General features: G+C 37.4%; 3 protein-coding genes and 1 long non-coding RNA gene across 7 annotated transcripts; 3 read left to right on the forward strand and 1 right to left on the reverse strand.

Moving 5' to 3' along the window:
* Positions 1-5,775: 5,775 nt before the first annotated feature.
* On the forward strand, positions 5,776-7,599 carry LOC108023115 (MORN repeat-containing protein 3). 3 transcript variants are annotated; one of them, XR_001768067.3, is made up of 3 exons: positions 5,777-6,386; positions 6,450-7,009; positions 7,071-7,599. XR_001768067.3 is itself a non-coding variant. In XM_017092381.3 (2 exons), exons 1-2 carry the CDS (start codon positions 5,909-5,911, stop codon positions 6,887-6,889), a joined length of 918 nt encoding a protein of 305 aa, XP_016947870.1. In that variant the 5' UTR covers positions 5,776-5,908; the 3' UTR covers positions 6,890-7,599. The 3 variants fall into 3 exon arrangements, 1 of the variants encoding a protein (XP_016947870.1); XR_001768068.3 differs by having other exon boundaries at positions 6,450-7,005; XM_017092381.3 differs by having other exon boundaries at positions 5,776-6,386; positions 6,450-7,599.
* Positions 7,600-8,291: 692 nt separating this feature from the next.
* Positions 8,292-9,519, reverse strand: LOC108023116 (protein takeout). Its single transcript, XM_017092382.3, has 4 exons — positions 9,378-9,519; positions 9,048-9,285; positions 8,853-8,986; positions 8,292-8,793 (listed from the first exon to the last, which is right to left on the reverse strand). Exons 1-4 carry the CDS (start codon positions 9,460-9,462, stop codon positions 8,336-8,338), a joined length of 915 nt encoding a protein of 304 aa, XP_016947871.1. The 5' UTR covers positions 9,463-9,519; the 3' UTR covers positions 8,292-8,335.
* Positions 9,520-11,355: 1,836 nt separating this feature from the next.
* On the forward strand, positions 11,356-12,549 carry LOC108022204 (uncharacterized). Of its 2 annotated transcripts, none has more exons than XM_017091057.2 (4): positions 11,356-11,514; positions 11,583-11,763; positions 11,818-12,076; positions 12,129-12,549. In XM_017091057.2, coding segments are annotated over exons 1-4 (813 nt in total). In that variant the 5' UTR covers positions 11,356-11,512; the 3' UTR covers positions 12,500-12,549. The 2 variants fall into 2 exon arrangements, with proteins under 2 accessions (XP_016946546.1, XP_050743166.1); XM_050887209.1 differs by having other exon boundaries at positions 12,132-12,549.
* A 1,732-nt stretch (positions 12,550-14,281) lies between these two features.
* On the forward strand, positions 14,282-17,924 carry LOC127010962 (uncharacterized). The gene is made up of 4 exons (XR_007763938.1): positions 14,282-14,323; positions 14,420-14,469; positions 17,125-17,184; positions 17,862-17,924. It is a non-coding gene; the product is annotated as an uncharacterized LOC127010962 (long non-coding RNA).
* The last annotated feature ends 869 nt before the right edge of the window (positions 17,925-18,793 follow it).

An 18,793-nucleotide genomic window follows, 5' to 3' on the forward strand; every position in this document is an offset into this window, starting at 1 on the left:
TCACCGTCAAAAACCATATTACATTTGTTTTTAATTTATAAAATGGGAAGTACGCTCTGTTGTGCGTTATTAGCAAGTTACCGTGGCAAGTATTTAGTATGGGCCAAAGGTCTACGTTCTATCGATAATAATCTTAGAGTTGTAAAATAATTTAGTTAAGTCTAAAAGTCTACATAACCAGCTATATGCTGACCATCTTAAAATCAAACAGTATCAATAAGTACAGCTCCTATACGAGTAGTATTTTCTTGCTGAATAGCATAAAATATATTATACTTCACAAAATACTACCCACTGAAAATCATTAAAACAACTTATTCATATAAAATCATTTAGACCTTATATCCGTGAATAGATTATTTTAAATATGTTTTAGACAGAAAAACAATAATTTGGTATTTTTGAGACGGAAAACCGTTAAACTGTTATCCTCTTTGCATCTTACGAATTCAAAACTTGGATCAAGACCCAAGAAAACGCTTTCTTTTTGCCCTGCTACATGTGCATAAATAAATGACATGGGAGAACACGCGGGGAAATTGAAGCGGATACAAATGCGCCAAGCCTTGACCAATGGAAATTAGCTGAGTTTTGTGGCGTTGAGGTTTCTTGGCAGACTGAAGATAAATGGCATTGATATTAATTAAGTTGTTAATTTCCCATTAGGCTCTATAGACTGTGCACGTAAGGAGCAGATACAAAACAAACATGTGGGAGCTTACGTCGGAGTGTGAGACCCCTTGACAGCACTTGACAAAATTATGTGCCTAGTGGCAACATTTAACCTTTCAGCGTGGTGGAACAGAAACAAGAAAACACAAACAACGGCTGGAGGCCACAACACATCCCTCTGCCCAGCGCAACCTTCTACTCCAACTCTACCATGAACTTTTGCTCCTTTTTCCAGTCAACAGTCACATATGCGTATGTGTTGGCCGCAGAAACAGCACGCGTAAACATTTAGTGCTGGTTACCCGCCTTACTCCTGTGGCTATACACATGTGCGTTATATTTGCATAAAAATCTCACACCAACAGCATTACAAATCGTTGCCTTTCACCTACTGCCACCACACATACGCTTCACCCTCAAAACGCCAAAGGATTCGCATGACCTCACACCAACACATACGAGTTCTGCAGTCCCCCTCGACTCGCATTGCTAATAGAGCGTAATAAATGTCATGTTTTTTCAGGATCAGGCTGAGCTACTCCTTTCAGTGCCTTGAATTGCGATTGTTGTTTGTGGTGAGATGGGTCAGACCCAAAGAAGAAACCCCGGTCTTATCAATTTACTTTGAGAAATGAGCTGCTTATTTGACGATAAAAAGATGGCAGATAACTGAAGCTATCCAATAACCAGATGAATTACGAACTTTTAGTGATTTTCTCGGGCAGAGTCAATGGTTTAACATACATTTGAAGTAAAATCCTCATAAAATGTATTTACAGTTTGACAAATCTGAATTTGTGGTATGCTACGGAAATATTTTTCACCTCTTCAAGCAATGGGCGTCGTGCCCCACTCCTTTTGTCCAGCGGCGCCATTAAAAGCTTTCGAATTGTAACTTATACCAAGCCCCAAAAAATATGAAGCTGCTCGGGGGTAAAGCCGACCCTTAAGGGTTTGAGTGGCTCTAAGGAGGGGAAAACCTTTTGTTTTTATCATTTTCCAATGCCCTTACTGCTCTCGCAAAGCTCGAGTTCTTTCCCTTTCTTGTTCGCCTCAGCCAGTCACCTCCTTCATTATAGCTACCGCTCCTTGCCGTTGTTGCTGGTGGTACTGTTTCTTTGGCCTACGTGCTCTTTGCTTAATTTTAAACACCCCCTCATTTGCATAAATGAATTATTTTCAACCCCAAAGAAGCAGCAACAAAAAATTAAGATTGGAATACGGGGAAAGCAAGGAAATGAAAATGAGAAACAAAGTGAAAGGCGAGACGAGAAATTGCTGTGCATGCGCAAATTTTTCAAGTGCAAAGCGTTCTGTTGGAGAAGGGCACGGGGAGGACGAGGTAGAATGGGGCTGAATGGCACTTAAAAGTAAGCTTAATGGGCAACTGGCCACGTCAAGAGTTCAGACCATAAAAAGCCGAAAGAAAAACAAAAATTCAGATAAATTTGGTCTTTCTGTATTCGTTGGTATCCGGCTGATAACCGTTAAACGCAAACAATTAAAAATGACAGTTAGGAGGAAGCAGGCTGCACAAAGGACATAAACTCCTTGAAGACCAGGTGTATATGGGTCCCCTGGCCTTGCCTCCACCCCAGTGATCGCTTCAGGCCTTGGCATGAAATGACACAATTTCAATTTCAGTTTCATTTTTTTTACCAAGGAAGGGGATTCATATTCCTTTTCCTGAAAGGAAAGGCAACACCGAAGTGCAACTGCGCACGAACGTCTGTACATGCGTTGATTGACCTGCAACCCACCCCCTCTCCAAATCGGTACTTGCCAGGTTGTCCGTTTTCTACGTTCTTTCCCCTGATGCTCTCCCGTTTTTTGCAGTATTTGTTTGTTTAGCAGCCAAATGTCAAGCGGGCGTTGGTTTTTGTTTTTCCATCCGCTTCATTGTGATCCTTTGATCCACAGTTGCAATTCCTTTTGGGCCCGCTCAAGAGTTAAGACTATTGTTAGGAGGAGGGTGCGTTGCAGACAATCCGATGGCTGTTTCAGTAATGCCCTAAATGAGCGTAAAATATTAGGCAAGATTGGGTTTAGAAGCATATTGAGGTCTTTGACGGCTACCTGCCTGGCCAACCTAGCCTCTAATCAATCATTTTGGGTTTTTTTCTTCTTAGACAATTGAAATCTATCTATTATTGCATTGTCGCCCTGCAAAAATTGAAAGGCAGATCTAATGATCTAATGGCTTGAAGATCAAAAAATACCAGTAAAAGCAGACGATAAACACACACACAAACTTCATTGGAGCTTTTACAAATTTAAGTTATTGTCCAGCTGAACTAACAATGCAAAAGAATGCAATTTTGCATAACTATATACAAATAGGGTGCCTTAGCAGAAGTCTAAGAAATTTCGTCCACCCTTGGGTCATGCAATTGTTGGTTAGAAGAGCAGGTGTTGTCCCTCTTCTATTTGGCTTGCAGCCGCTGCAATTCGAGACCCATTTCAGATTACAGTTGTCTACAGAGAGAACGGAGCCCGCAACTAACAGAGATGTAATTACAATCCGAAATTGTTCGAGTTTAGTGATTAATGCCAGGCCATGAATAGCGCCGGCGCAGAGCATCACGATGATTTTTTCCTTTTAAAACCAGTCGAGATCAACGAATTACAACTTTTTATTTTTTGCCTTTCACCAAAATTCTTTTGAAAAACAAACTCCCATCAAAGAGGCTCACGAAACATCTCAAAAGCCGAGACAAGTGGGCAAAGCGGAATGCAAACTTGTAAGTCCTTTTTCGACAGCTGCTTTGGCTACCAGGGAGTATTTATTTGCTTCGAGCCCTGGACTCCAGAAGAAAGTTCATTAAAATTATGCCCTTTTCTAATTTTTGAATTGGTCGCTAGAAGGGAGAGGTAAGCGGTACGAGGAATACGAGGACCGCACGATAGGTACTTGTTTTGGCTTCCTCCTCTCTTGCTTTTGACAATAATCACTGGACTGTTAATTTGTTTTCAGCTCAAATTTTGGTTGGTGCTCGTTTCTGTTTTTTCGGTTGAAGAAACTTCGGCTCACCAAATCAAAGAAATCAAAGTTTGGTCGTCTAACCAAAATAAGAACAATTTTAAAGTTAATTTTCCAAATTTCAGAATGAGCCCGAGCGAGTGCGCGTGTGGGTGTAGCAGTAAAGCTTCTCACCCTTAAAAACAGAGAAAGGGTTAATCAGCTACTGAAACCTCATTGGTTGCTTCCGCACTGGCCACTGGGCAAGGGTTGAACCTAAAAGGGTTATATTAAAACAAAGCACTTTCTATGCCTATAGGAACGAGTTTAAAAACATCCCTTCATAAATGTTAATTTCTCGAAGACGGACCCCGTCTTTATGCCATCAATTTTTTGGGTCGTATGAGCTTTGCTTATGCTTTAAATGTTGTCAATCAAGAACCAACCCCCCACAAAGAGCAGGCGTTGCGTCACGGTAAGATATGCAAATTGTTTCATGAGGAAATGTATTCTCTTACGAAAGGTACCAACGAATTTATATCTAAGATACTAAATAAACACAGCCCTATTTCAAAAAAGTTTTGCATTTTCTTTTAGTTCACTATTAACAGTAATTTTCTGACTATTTGGTTAATTGACTAATTTGGAGTCTACTTCTTGGTTCCATGCAGTTCTCCCTTTTATTTTTCATCAGTGACAACACAGAAACGCCAGCTTTATGTTGCAAAAGAAAGCTCGAAGGCCAACCGACTCATTTCCCATCTTTCGTGTAGAGCACCCCCATCATTTAGTTTTTAGCAAACCGTGTACGCAATCGTGGCTTTGTCTCGGTTTTTAAAAGGAAACTTGGCTCTCTTTCCAAGGGTTGCCCTGGGCCAATAATTTATGACACCCGCGTGTACGGCCTGACTTTAACCAAGCTCCAAGAGTCTTTCCCCTTTGCGTTTTGCCTCCTCTTTCCCCTTCTGAGACTCTGGCTAATCCGACATGAGCTTAATGAGAAAAATCTGCAATTTGCGTCTTTCGTGAACGTGTCGCGTTCTCTTAGCGTTTTCGCTTGTGTGCCCTTTACAATAATTTAAAATTCATAGGAGTTGGGGTTGCTGCTTATCTGAATGTTAAAGTTGTGGGTCCTAGTCGTTTTAGAAGTGCTTTACTGGAATGTATAATTGCTTTAAAGCTTTTGTATAAAATAGCTTTGGTATCTAAAACAGAAATTATATATTGTTTATTTTAACTGAAGTTACATCAACACTCACTTGCTTTGAATAAACCCAAAAAAGCAGTGATGGAAGCACGTTACGCACAGCAATTAAAATTTTCCATTTCATTCAACCGAAAACCCAAAAAGTTGGACTTTTTAAAATGTTATATTTTTCTTTCTTTTCGCTGAATTTGTTTATTTGAAGTTTAAGAAGCAAGAGGTCGGATGGAAAGGAAAACAAAAACCGAGCGTTTGTATTGACTGTGATTTTTTCTACAAAAGAAGCACCACCCAGTGAATTAAGTTAATCATAAACATGGCAACCCAATCTCAATCTAAATTCAAGCTATCGAAAAGGAAAAAGAATTAAACCGCCTGTCACTTGCAATTATTTTGCCCGCAGGCAGATATCCGACTCACTTTCACCCGGAAGTTGAGAAATTACCGAACTGATCAACCGTTGCTTAAGTTGCAAGCAAAGAAATCGAATTTGTTCTTTGATTATTAATAGTCGACTTCAAGTATTGTTACGAGTAATTAATTGAGGTGGCCATTCCCACTCGGGGAAAAGTAAACTAAATGTGGAATCAGGCGCCAACAACCAAATTCTGAACAGCCACCGGCTCCTTCTTGTATAAACCTCTATAAAGCCAAATCCCGAGAGTTATAACACTTTGCTTACTTATATTTTTTCACAATTCCATTTTGCACTCATCGGAAACCTTGAGTCGCACAAAAAAGGTAACCCAATCAATGTCGAAAGTTCATATTCAACCTTTTTGTCAAATTCATTCACAAAACCAAACCCCAAAAAACTTTGTGAGACTACATTTCCTGACATTCGAAAATGTAGTCCTCAGGGCAAGCCTGTAAATTCTATTTATGTAGTCTGCTAGTGTCGGCTCATATCTTTCCAACACTTAAAGTTGCTCTAAGAGGACCCGATACTTCAGATTCGTGCGAAACTTCACATTTATTTTTGTATACAAATAATCAATTTCCAATTGTCAAGCAAATCCTTACTCACACATTAGCATATCTTAAAACGTCCAGGTCAAATTTTTGTCACAAGCATGAGTACCTGTTTGGAACGGTTTTTTTGCCCAAATAAACCAGTTTACAGCTCTGGCAGAAGGGCCACTTTCTATTATCCTGGCGGTGGGTCTTACTCTGGCTACTGGCTGTGCAACAAACATCAGGGTTGGGGCGTCAAGAAGACCGCAAAGCGAACTTCGCAGTATTTTTTTGGTAAGAAGCATCCCGAGGGGCAGCTAGTCTACGAGGGTCACTGGCATCAGGGCAGGAGGCAGGGAGTCGGATCTATGCTTCGCAAGCGAGGTACTGATGTACAACTGATATATTCTGGAAGGTGGTACGATGACATGAAATGTGGAGAGGGCAAGCAATTCTATTCCGACGGGTGTGTCTACTTCGGAAAATGGCTTAGAAACCGTCGACATGGACTGGGTATCCAGTGGTACAGTGATGGCAGCATATATGCGGGCGAGTGGGAGACAGATTTCCGCCATGGTCTGGGAGTCATGTTCTACGGTTCGTATTAGACAGTAATTTAACTGATACTTCCCTCATACAACTTATTTGAAAAAAAAACAGCTAATGGTAATCGTTACGAGGGACACTTTGCGCGGGGATATAAAAATGGTGAGGGAGTCTTCTATCATATGCACACGGGTCAAATCCAAAAAGGCATGTGGGACAATGATAACGTGAAGACGTCGGTGATGCAGGATGACCCCGATATTCGATGTAACGTGGCAGTAACTCCGTATCCGATTCCACGAAACTATCTCAAATACCCCAATGAAATAATGCGAGAACTCTTTCAGAGATACAAAGGTTTTAGCGATAAGCCCCATCGTAGGTTTAATGACAAAGTCAGTCTTGACTTTATACATCATCACCGGCAGTACGCCTCCGTCGAAGAGCGCTTCGCTTCGCCAACAATTGTGGACCTATATCCCAGTTCTGAGTTCGCATGTACTTGCGATTGTGAACAAATTGCGAGAAATGAAACTAATGTTAGTCAGATATAGTTTTTTAAATGTTGGTTTCGCAAAATAGATTTATAAATTAGTCGGAATACTGAGAAACAAAATTATGTGGTGAAATTGTGCAACTTGTTGTTGGTGTTTCATATCAACCCTAGCCAGTCAGTAAGCGCTTTATATAAATTGCTTATTATTTATTAAAAGCATATTTCCTTGCCCTATACAGTTGCTGAGATGTCCTCTAAATGCTAACAAAATTCGCTACTTTAGAACTTTAAGCCGACGGAGTGAGGCTTTTCTCTAATGGCAGCTAAAATACCTGCGTATCCCCATCACCCCAATCCCATCCAGCAAAACGGACTTGCCACGCCCAAGACGAGTCACCCACCGACCATCCCCAAAAGCGACACCCACGTTTTCTACTTAATGATAAAAGAAAGGACATTAGCGAGCCTCGGCACATCTCCACATTTTGAGCGTCTTTCAAGTGAAAAGCAAAGAATTAAAAAAAATTAACAAAAAAGGTCGGAAAAGAAAGCAATGGAAAAAAAGGAAGCAACAAAAAATGGGGACGCGCACAATGAAAGAAAAGAAAAAGATTTCAAACCACCTCCCAATGCAGGCTCTACGTAAGACTCCTCCTGCTAGCCCTCCATTTATCAAGTTCCTTTTATTTTGTTGCGCGGGCGTAGTTAAAAATTAATAAATGAAATTAATGCCGGCGACACTTTGCAAGGCATTGGCCAGTAACGGAAGTTGAAGATGTTGCCAGGGTTTTCCTTTGACTTGCCTCTGTTTACATCAAAAACATTTTCATTTGAAATATTAAGCGCCTAAAAGTCGATAATGCTTTTTTCTTGCTAGTGACAGCTGCGTCGCATGAATTTAATTAGAGCCAGCTGAATATCACCAACACTTTTTTGGAGACCCAAAGTCCATCCAACGCAATTAACTGCCCACTCCCCGCAACGTAAGTAAAAACTTTTAAGGGGAAAAATCTCTGTGAATTCATCTTTGTCGCTGCTGGTGATTAATCACAAGCAAGAGGAGGCCAACAAGAAACAGCACTGCGCTCCCTGACCCATTGAACAGGTGTAATGCTGGGACAAAGTGTATATATATGCGCCCTTTAAACTGTCCCCCCGGTGCCGTTAGGCGGTGACTACACGTTTTAAAAAGTTTAAGCCTAATATGCTAAACCAGAAACAGGCTTGGTAGCGGATTAAAAAGTTTTGCCAGTTCCCCTGCAACCCTCCACGAGAGGGAAACGGAGTTAGACATAAGGCGCTCCCAGGAAAGTGGCATGTGGAAAAATTGAATATTCTTCCTTGATAACAAGTAAAACATAGTATATACTAACAACACTGTATAAATACTAATGTACAACAAGTGTAAGAAACTAAATAAAGTAAGAGAGTAAAATACAAGTACAAATTTGTGTTGTTTTTATTGCAGAAATAAAAACAATTTTCACTAGTAATACCTTAAAAGTTAGTCATGTCTTGATTCATGGTAATTTCTAGGGGATAAACTTCCCAAAATACTACCTTCTGGATTCCGCGACGCTAAAGGAGGCTCAAATATAGATGGACCAAGACTTAAAGATGGTATTCGTGAAGGATATGATATCGGATTTATGACAGTCCTTCCAGGCGGAAACATTTCGTCAAAGGTAGCAGTGGCAAGGATTTCATTCGCCACATCTAAAAACTTTTTAGAAAGACCTTGTTCTAAACCTGGCACAATTTCGTTTAGGTACAATTCCTGATTATTGTTGATGAGGCTATTTCCAACGTCACCAAAAATCCGATCGCCATTAAACAGGTTTTCTAAGTTCAATTTGAAATCCTTAAAATCGATTCGCATGGTCATCTTTGTGAACTTTACGTAGTCTTCACCATTACGCAGATAGCGAGAACCTCGCATTTTTACAGACGCTCTAGCATTTTCTGATTTAGTAAAAACAAATATTTGGGTGTTCGTTCTTATGTGGACAATTAAAACATACCGCAATAACCCTGCATATTTCCCTTTCCTTTTATATCCAAGAGTAGCAAATTAAGATGCAGCGAGTACTTTCCTCTAAAGTCGATGCGTGGAAGGGTAATCCAAAGATCATAAGAAATATCCATCGGTTTAGCGCTTCATGCAAAATATTTAAAACTTAGAAACGAAAGTTGTTTAAATGATAATACTTAGTTACATAAGACGGTCAATGATAAAGTTACTCCCTCCATTGGCCTCGAGCTCCGTGAACACAGCTTGAAACTGACTACTCCGACCTAATTCTATATTATCTAGTGACAAAGGCTCCAATGGAGGTGTTTTATAGCCGTCCCCTAGATTTCCGTGGACTAATAGTGGCCTTATTCGGTATACAGCATCGATGATACAGCGCTCCAGTTGAGGATCATCGCGGGCACATGGTCTGATTGTGGACGCTATCATAAATGTTATTAATTGGGGTGTATGCACTCAACTTTTTCCTTAGGCCTTTTACACAACAAAGCCTTAATAGCAAATATACACTTACGCAACTTTGCACAAATGAAGGGACACAGCACCAACATACAGGCCACCAACGAGACGAAGCCCTTGCAACACCAACAGGGAAGCATCTTCAGGGTGTTCTTTAGCTAGCGGTTCCTCGATCCGGATAAACCGTAGTGGTTGCGCTTGGCCGATCGACTAACGATTCATCAGGCAGCAGATAGTGCTTTTGATTCAATTAAGCAAGCTTGACTAAAGTCTCTCTCTCTCGCGACATTTTCGTAGCTTTTTACACGCAGCTCGCACTTGCAGGCACACAAGGCAAAGACATAGTTATATCTATTGGAAATTAAGAAGCGTACGGCCGTTGACGGTGCTCAGGGGCACGTGAGCTGTCGCTTTGCATGCAAAGTTAAATTTATGTAGTTTTAAGTGAATTAAAACAATGCTGCATATGGCCTGTAATACTGAGTAACAAATTCAAGTAAATCGGCTGCGGAATTTAAATAATAAATTTGTCTCCCTCCTCAAGGGGCCGGACTTGGCGCTTAAGTTGTTAGATATGCGCAAGGATGTCACAAAACTAGATAAGGAATAACATCAACACCAATCAGGGAGAACAAAATGTTTATATTTTTTGATGCAAATTCTCTATTTGCTAACGAAGCAAACAAGCGAACCGCAGAAGTAACCCACGGCTATGGTTTTATTCCCTCGCCCTTAACCAATGTGAAATCAAAAAGAAAAGACTCTACCAATAATTGGAGGAAAAATAAAAACGCAAAGTTGAACAGTGTTTTTTCAATTTATTACGATAAGGGTTCTTAAATTCATCCCTTACATCAAAATCCAAGACAACTTAATATAAATTAAAACAGAGAAAAGCAAAAAACCACTGTGTGTATTATTTCAAACCTAATCGCCATTGTACTTTCCGTCAATAGATTTGACCACGCAGAATGTACATACGTAAAGGTAAAGTTAAGGGGATGAAAGAATTACTTTGGTTTTTAATCTAAACGAATGTGTTATACTTATAAAAGAACCACTTAGTTAAAATCAAAAGTTGACCGATCATAAAACCTGCAGCGCATTTAAATGATGGCTATGATGGCCCCAACAACCTCCAGGTCTTACCATCAACTTTTTTATTTATGCCGTTTTTAAGAAGATAGAATCACACACCACCATCAAATTTGTAACAAATTACATTTGATGCGTGTAATAAAAATCCCGCACAGCTGGCGAAACGAAAATTCTCTCTTCCATCAATAGGCGTTCACACCGCATTTTGGCCTAATTAAGTTTTCAAGTGCAATAAAATGATGGCTGGCCTCGGACTCAGAATGTCGAAGGTAAGAAAGGAAAAGGTAAGGGGGAGGAAAACGCCTATTGCGTGCGGACATCAAATTTTTGCTAAAGTACATAAAACACGAGTTAAAAACTTAAATGGATTTACCACAACATGACGAGAAATGCTGAGGATGATGAACATACACATTCACGAGCACGTTTACTTGAGTTGCCAATGTGCCTCTCAGGTGGGCAACAAGACGGCGACATTCCGAAGGGAGTCCTATAAGGACGTCCTGCATCAACTTCGGGACGAGAGGCCAGAAGATGAGCGCAAAAGCGAATACATGATGGAAACCTTTTTGGGCTGAATATACCGAGCTTCCGAGACCAACGAGGTCCGATTAATGAAGGTGAATTAAATTTTATTTAAAAACGAGGTTTCTGACGGGGACAGTTGGAAATAAAGAAGGGCATAAGGGTTCATTTTTATTTAAAAAGTTTTAACTAATTTGAAACTGCTTTCAGAAGTATGGCTTCCCCCCACTAGGTGGCGTGGCGCTGGGATCGGAATTTGTTCGCGCTGGTGCGACAACTAGCGTTAAACAGAGCTAATAAATGCTAAAGTGGTTGCTGTCTTGGGTACAACACAACATATGTAAAAATACTACATTTCAGTATATTTAGGAAGTATATGGTATATTTCGTGTATTCAAGGTGCAGCCAACTGCTCGCCATTGTCAACAGAAAAAAAATAAGAAGAGGAACATAAAAAACATTTATGTTACGCATATATTTAATAAACGCATAAGCTGTGCTCTCTGTTGACCCTTAAACTAATCTAAAGAGTACAAGCATCGAGTATTCGCCATTCAGCTCGTAGTAATGTAAGTGGGATCGGCTGTGAAAGCGTTTCAAAAAACTTATATGAATGCATTGACTGTTATTTGGACAGGGGTAAGCACAGAACTGCACAACAGGATGCAATTTTCGTCGCCTTCATGGAGCGTCATCCTATCATCGCGAAAAATTACCTGAGAGGCGACAAGCCAGCGGCAGAAGCAGCCTGGAAGAGGCTGTCGAAGGAACTCAATAGTGTAGGTCCGCCTGTCAAGGAAGCCTGTGAATGGAAGCGGGTAAGTGCTTCAAAAACCCTTGCACAAGCCACTCTTTAAAAAACGATTCGGCAGGTGTGGAAGGATTGGAAAACGTGCATTCGAAAGAAGATTGCTAATAACCGGCTAGAGGACTCGAAGGCTAGTGGTAAAGGATCACTTTATCAAGACACTCTCACTCCTCTGGAGGACGCAGTAGCCGTTATTTGCGACTTGTACGACATGGCAGACACCATTGTCGAATCACGCCCAAAGGCGCAACACGAAATGACTCAAGGCGTCTCTCTGCGAAGCATAAAAACTGACCACGACGATGCCTCGGTGACAGATAATGGTAAGCAAACACATTGATGGTAACAACATTCCTTATTGTAATTATTTTTTAGAAGAGTATGACGATGAGGAGGAAGAAGATTGCGTCAACCCCATCAATATTAATAGTTCTGGGATGAAGCTAAAACATTGCATTAAATCGAACACTGCAAGAACCACTCCTAAAAAAAGAAAGCGAGATGAAGAAAGTGTGTTGGAGACTGAGCAGGACAGCTTTGTTCCGGTCCTCATGGATATAGCAAAAGAACTTCGTGACTTAAATAGACAAACCCGACTCAACGCTCAGCGATCTGAAGCTAACACGGAGGCATTATTAGCTCTGGGCTCACAGATAACAGATTTAATGCAGCAGCAGATAAAAGAGCGTAAGCGCTTGAACGCAGTAATGGAGAAATTTGTTCTCAAAATGGAGACCGCAGAATAGAAACTAGTTTACATTTTATAACTTGTGAATAAAACCTCTTTCCAATCAAACTGACCTCGTCTGCTTTGGCGTATCGGCGTTATTGGCAGCATTAATTTTTTGATTTGATTAGAACCTGGGGATTGTCCATTCCACTTTCGCAATCTCTCTCTCTCTCATCTTTTTAGCGGCGAATTGATGCAACGTCTTGCGCATATCAAGAATGAGATTGGATTTGTTGGTATTTAAAAGAAGATTTCCAGCGCTGCCCCAATGACAATGACTAGGTGTTGGCTATGTTACTGTGGTTAATGGGAATTGCTGCCAGACCCTATCTTGGTGTGCTAAAAAAAAAATTAAAACATTTTTGAATAACACAGCCATGACTTCTTCCTCAGCACCGAATCCTTTGATTTGCTTTTTGCATCACTGGAATCTGTAAAATAAAGACTTCGTGCTGCCAGACCGAAAAAATGTTCTATAATGATACTACGGAAGAGGAAGAACCATTTTTGTAGTTTTATAAAAGTAAAGTTCTTCTACCTTAAGTTACCTATTTAATTTAGAAATTTTAGATTACCCACTTATTACTAGAATACTTACTTATCTGTCCCTAAAATTTTTAGTGATTACTATGCAGAGGGAGCCGCCACACCAACCAACCAAATGGTACCCATGTGAACATGTGCAGTTCTGCACACGATTGTTGTTGTCATTATTATGAATTAGTATAATTTTAATCGTCACGATTATGCTTTTTTATGGAGATTATTACTATTGTTGTTCTTCTTATATTTTTATTCCTTATTCTTAATCAATATCATTATTATGCAATTATTGCTTTTAAATTGTTAATAATTTTTTTTCTTAATCGTCCAAACCTCTATCTCGTTAAGAGGTGTTTTTGTTGGATTTAATATGCTTGAACGAACAAACAGACACTGACTTTTTTGGCGTGTTAATGGCTGCAATAATCGTTTTTCTTTTTGGCATTTGAATTTGCAAAAATTTAACAAAAATTAAAGTGCCTTGATTTTAATGCCAATAAGGAGAAACACAAATAAAAAGCAGAACAGCAGAGAAAAATATGTTTGTCTTGCTTGTTTTGTATACAAACAAAACTAAGCGCAATAATATTTGGCGCCGTTCAGATCAGTTGTCGGTGCTTTTCTCACATCTGTTTCATTCCTTTCTTTTTCTTGCCTTTTATTAGTTTTTGCTTTATTTAGATGTACGTAGTACATAAGGCACAGTACATAACGAAAACGTAATGTACTCTTCTATCTCTTTTTGTGTTCACTCTCTTATAAATTACTCTCTCTCTCTGTGCTCACTCTCCCCCTTAAGGCAATGCTTAATTTTAGGAAAACTAAAATGTAACTGATTGAAGAAATCCAATCATTTAATTTAAAGAAACTTAATAACTCCAACTCTGTTGTTTGGATACCATACATTTACAAATTATTTCCTCCTAAACAATAATAAATTATTTATATTTTATTATTAATATTTTGTTATAGTTTTATATTACCTATTTTTTATAATCAACTTAGTAGTTAATATTCGTTAGGTTTTTACTAAAGATATTTCCACGAATTGATTTTCTGTAACCTTCTAAACAATATTATCATGTATTTATGTACTTCTGGCACAGTGCACTGGAAATTGGGCGAGAGCTTCTGCGGCCATCTTCTCTTTCGTGCTCTTCTCTTCTTCTCTTGAGTTCTGCCCGAAAGATCCTGCACTCGCCTTCTTACTGACACTTGATTTTGCTTACGTTTATGTTAAAACGAAAAAAGTGCTCAAGAAGGGCAGACGTCGTGCACGAGTGTTTTATAGATAACGGTAAGTTTGCCCATTCTTACAAGTTACATACAACATGTACAACTTGTTTGTGATAATATAAGTAGCATCTAATTTATTACACCTTTTTGTTCTCAGGCGAGCGAACAACAAAAGGAGTAAAATACAAGGTTCAACAATAAATTCAGGTGAGTGAAAAAACATAAAAAGAAAAAACAGTGTAGTTGTTGATTACAAAAAATGAAATTGTCCAGATTTAAATGCCAATCGATTGGCAATTAAATACACCATCGCGTTATGCCGCACACAGCAATGCAAAAAATTTAAAATGAATTTTATTAATATAAATTATTTTCTTAAATTGGCTTCAAGGAATTGAATTATTTAATTTTTTTTCATAAATATTTGCAATAAATTGCCAAAAAAGAAAAGTTTACGTTTGAATGCCAATCTATTGAGAACGAACCACAAAAGAGAAGAACCACAAACACGGCAAAAAAAATTGACAAAAAATGAAGTGTGCAGATTTAAATGCCAATCGATTGGGAATTTTAATTATGACCACAACGTAGTATAAGATTCCTCATTTTGACTTTGTTGTTTTGCTGTATATAAAAAAACCTAATTTAAAATAAATTAAATTGATATTGTCAAAAAAAATTGAAATGGATTTAAGTGTCCCTATTTAAAAGCCAGTCGATTGGGTATTTTAATTACGAACACAACGTGGTATGACATTTCACATTTTTACTTTGTTGCTTTGCTGTGTACAAAAAAAAAACATAATAAATTAATAAATGCCCCTTTAAAACGGGTTTCCCAACCAAAAACCGAAAATCAGAGCATGATGACATTTTATATTTAAACCATTTGTTGCTAAGTTTTGTACAAGAAAATATTTTTTTTTACTTAATATTATAAGCTAACAATGTACTTTGCTTTTGGAAAGATCTTAAAAAATCACTGCATCGGTTATTTCCATTTAATTTTAATGAAAGTGTCCAGATTTTATTGCCAATTGTTTCGTAATTTATTTACAAACTGAAAGCGGTATGAAAATCTATATTTGGAGAATTTATTTGCTATGTTGTGTTTAAAAAAACAAATTTTTTTTTACTGACAACTACAGTCTTTGGCCCAAGCAGTAATTTTTACAGCGTTTTATGACGTAAATCAGCTTATAACCCATGCTAACGATACAAAAGAAACTCTATTCTGGCAATTTTTTCACATTTTATAAGAAAAAATTAAAGTGTAAAGTAAAGTTAGCTCTGTTTTGTACAAAAACATAATTTTTTTTTAATTTAGGATCAAGAACTTATTGCCAAGACAGAAATTTTTTACAACGGTTTTTGGTCGCAATACTGCTAAATCGGGTTACTTACCAAAAGAATGACCGTTTTGTGTAGCCAATAATACAAGCAAACGATCTACAGCACTTTCGGAAAGATATTTTTTAAGTGGTCATCACAATTTTTTGGTAAATAATCGACAAAAACTCAAGTGTCCCGATTTTAATGCGAATTGATTGGGAATTCGAATACGAACCCAACGCGGTATGTCACTCTACATGAACAGAATTTGAGACTTTTTGTAAAAATAAAAAATGTACTGAAAATTAGCTCAAGAATTTATTGCCCAAAAAATAATTTTCACAATGGTTTTTGGTAACCTGCTTTATCAGGTTACCCTGCCAAAAGACTGACCGTTTTGTGCAGCCAATAACCCAAGATAACTATGTACATCGCTTTCGGAAAGATCAAAAAGAATCTCTTTTTCGCCATAGTTTTAATTTTTTTTACAAATTTTTTTCAAAAAAAAAAAATTGTTTGGGAACTTAATTTTGAACTCATCGTGGCATGACACTCTACACTTGGAGAATTTGTAGCTTTATTTTGGAGAAAAAATAATTTTTTAACAGAAAATAAGCAACAAGAAATTATGGCCAAACAGGAATTTTTCACTGCGTTTTTTTGACGTAAATCGGCTAAAACGGGATCCACTGCCAAAAGGCTGACCGCTTTGTGCAGCCCATAATCCAAGCTAACGATGTACATTTCTTTTGAGAAGATCCCCAAAAATTTCTACTTCGACTATTTCTTGCAGTTTTAATAAGGGGTTACTTTCTCTTTTTTTTTTGCAAAAACGTACAAAATTGAAAGTGGCCAGATTTCAATGCCAATTGATAAGGAATTTAATGTACACCTACAATAAAATATAATAATAATATATATAGACATATATACGTTTGTCCGGTACCATCTGCATTAATTACATACATATTTACAAAACCCAAACACGCAAAATACAAACAAAAATAGTACTGTAATATCCTCCAAATAATATTTCATAGGGGTTTTCAGACAATAAAAAAAGAGTGCAACAATTTTTTTCCGTGTCATTCCTTTTCTTGTCCATTACTTAGCTGCTTTACATATCCACATAACGCACATGATATAACGGAAAATTAACGCATTTTTCTTTTCTCTCTCTTTGTCTTGTTCCCTCTCTTTGAGTACTCTCCCTTTGTGTACTCCCTCTTTGTGTATTCTCTCTTAGTGTACTCTTTTTTGCGTTTCTCTTCCTTGTGATGCTCTTTATCTCTTCTTGTTTTTCTCTCTCTCCTTCTCATTATGTATTCACTCTCTGATTTTAAATTCCTTTGGCGGCCATGTTTTCTTTCGAGCTCACTCATTGAACAGACTGCGTGAGCAGTGCTCATTGGAGAGGAGTGTTTAGTGAGTGCAGACGAGTCCCTTATAGATAATTGTAAGTTTGCCAGTTCTGGTTTCCAGAATAATAATAGAGCCTCTATCTAATTTAATACATCTATTTATTTTCAGGGTAACGAACAACAAAAGGAGTAAAACACTCACGTACACAAGGATCAAAATTAAATTCAGGTGAGTGGTCAAGTATTAAAAGTGCGTGTTAGAAAACACAACATTTATTGTCCAGATGTGAATGTCAATCGGTTGGCAACTAAATAGTGAACACACCGCGTGATGACATTCCATATTTGCTGTGTATAAAAAACTTAAAAATATTTTAATATAATATCGACCAAGATTTTGACCAATTTGTTTTCATTATTATTTGCAAAAAATGTACAAAAATTAAAGTGTTCATGTTTAAATGCTAATCGATTGGGAACTTTATTAGTAAGTCACAGCCGAATTTTGGCTAATTCTTGCTTTGCTTGCAAAATTTAATAAACGTTTGATAATAAATTAAGAAATATTTTTTCGAAAACAGTCATTATAAAAATGTTGTAATTTAAAAAAAAAATTGAGGTGTCCAGATTTGAATGCCAGTAGACCTAAAATTTTGACATTTGTTGCTTTGCTTAGTGAAAAAAAAAACGTCTAATTAATTTAATTTAATTTAATCTAATTAAGCAATAAATCGAGTTTTCAGTTTTTTTCTTAAAAATTAACATAACTTTCGGAAATATTCAAAAAAATGTAATGATAAGTGGGGAAATTCTTTACAAGTGACATACATAAGTTTGTTGTCTGTTATAATTATTTGTAGCTTTATTTAATATAATAATAATAATAACATCAATATTACATCTCAGGTGACCGAACCACAAAAGAAGTGAGGCACAAACACACACAAGGATCAGCATTAAAATGAGGTGAGTGAACAAATATTAAAAGTGCATGTTTATTTATGTGAAAGAAACAAAAACAGCAGCAAACGGGAATATTATTATTTCAACATGAAAGGAAGTTATCTTCGGCAAGCCGAAGTTTGTATATCCTTGCAGTTATAAGATGTAATGAACTTTAGTAACACAATGAGAAATTTTTAAGTATTGTTGCTGGCTTCAAGGATATTAAAAAAGAAATTATTTCATTTTTTATTTAATACCATTTCTTGACATCTATAAGTTAGAGTATTCCGATTTTTATTAAATTGAATTCGAAGTTCTTAAAAATATAAAAAATTATATTCTCAATATTATAAGATAATATATCAAAAAGCCCCAAAGCTATAATTTTTTTTTCATTATATTTTCTTACCAATTTTTAAATCATTCCTATGACAGCTATATGACATAGTCGTCCGATTTTGATAAAATTTAATTAGAAATCAAGAACTGAATTAAAAATGTTATTTCCAAGTTTAGAAGGTTATATGTTAAAAAACACCGAAGATAAAATCTTTCCATACTTTCCGACTAATTTTTCGATTGTTTCTATGACAGCTTATGATGTAGTCGTACGTTTTAAAACGGCTGGTTCCGACTTATATACTAAAATGCAGGTAGTATATAAGTCGGAATCATCCGGATCGGACAACTATAACTTATTGCTCCCATTGGAACTATCGGAGAAAAATGTTTATTCAATAAATTAGCATTAAAAAATTATGACCAAAACATAAATTTTTCAAAGCGTTTGTTTACCCACATCGACTAAATCGGGATCCCGTGCCGAAAGGCAGTCCGGAAAGATCCAAAAGAATCTAAACTTTGGCAACCTCTTCATATGTTATAATTTTTTT

Source organism: Drosophila biarmipes, chromosome 2R (genome assembly GCF_025231255.1).
Source record: "Drosophila biarmipes strain raj3 chromosome 2R, RU_DBia_V1.1, whole genome shotgun sequence".
Taxonomy (NCBI): Eukaryota; Metazoa; Arthropoda; class Insecta; order Diptera; family Drosophilidae; genus Drosophila; species Drosophila biarmipes.

What these genes read in the sequence shown, in the direction of transcription:
- LOC108023116 (XM_017092382.3), bottom strand. Translation starts at nt 9,462, where the DNA reads ATGCTTCCCTGTTGGTGTTGCAAGGGCTTCGTCTCGTTGGTGGCCTGT. An exon ending in TTTATCATTGACCGTCTTAT is followed by an intron (nt 8,987 to 9,047) that starts GTAACTAAGTAT and finishes TTTTGCATGAAG; the next exon opens with CGCTAAACCGATGGATATTT. An exon ending in AAATATGCAGGGTTATTGCG is followed by an intron (nt 8,794 to 8,852) that starts GTATGTTTTAAT and finishes TTACTAAATCAG; the next exon opens with AAAATGCTAGAGCGTCTGTA.
- LOC108023115 (XM_017092381.3), top strand. Translation starts at nt 5,909, where the DNA reads ATGAGTACCTGTTTGGAACGGTTTTTTTGCCCAAATAAACCAGTTTAC. An exon ending in TCTGGGAGTCATGTTCTACG is followed by an intron (nt 6,387 to 6,449) that starts GTTCGTATTAGA and finishes AAAAAAAAACAG; the next exon opens with CTAATGGTAATCGTTACGAG.
- LOC108022204 (XM_017091057.2), top strand. An exon ending in AAGCCTGTGAATGGAAGCGG is followed by an intron (nt 11,764 to 11,817) that starts GTAAGTGCTTCA and finishes ACGATTCGGCAG; the next exon opens with GTGTGGAAGGATTGGAAAAC. An exon ending in TGCCTCGGTGACAGATAATG is followed by an intron (nt 12,077 to 12,128) that starts GTAAGCAAACAC and finishes ATTATTTTTTAG; the next exon opens with AAGAGTATGACGATGAGGAG.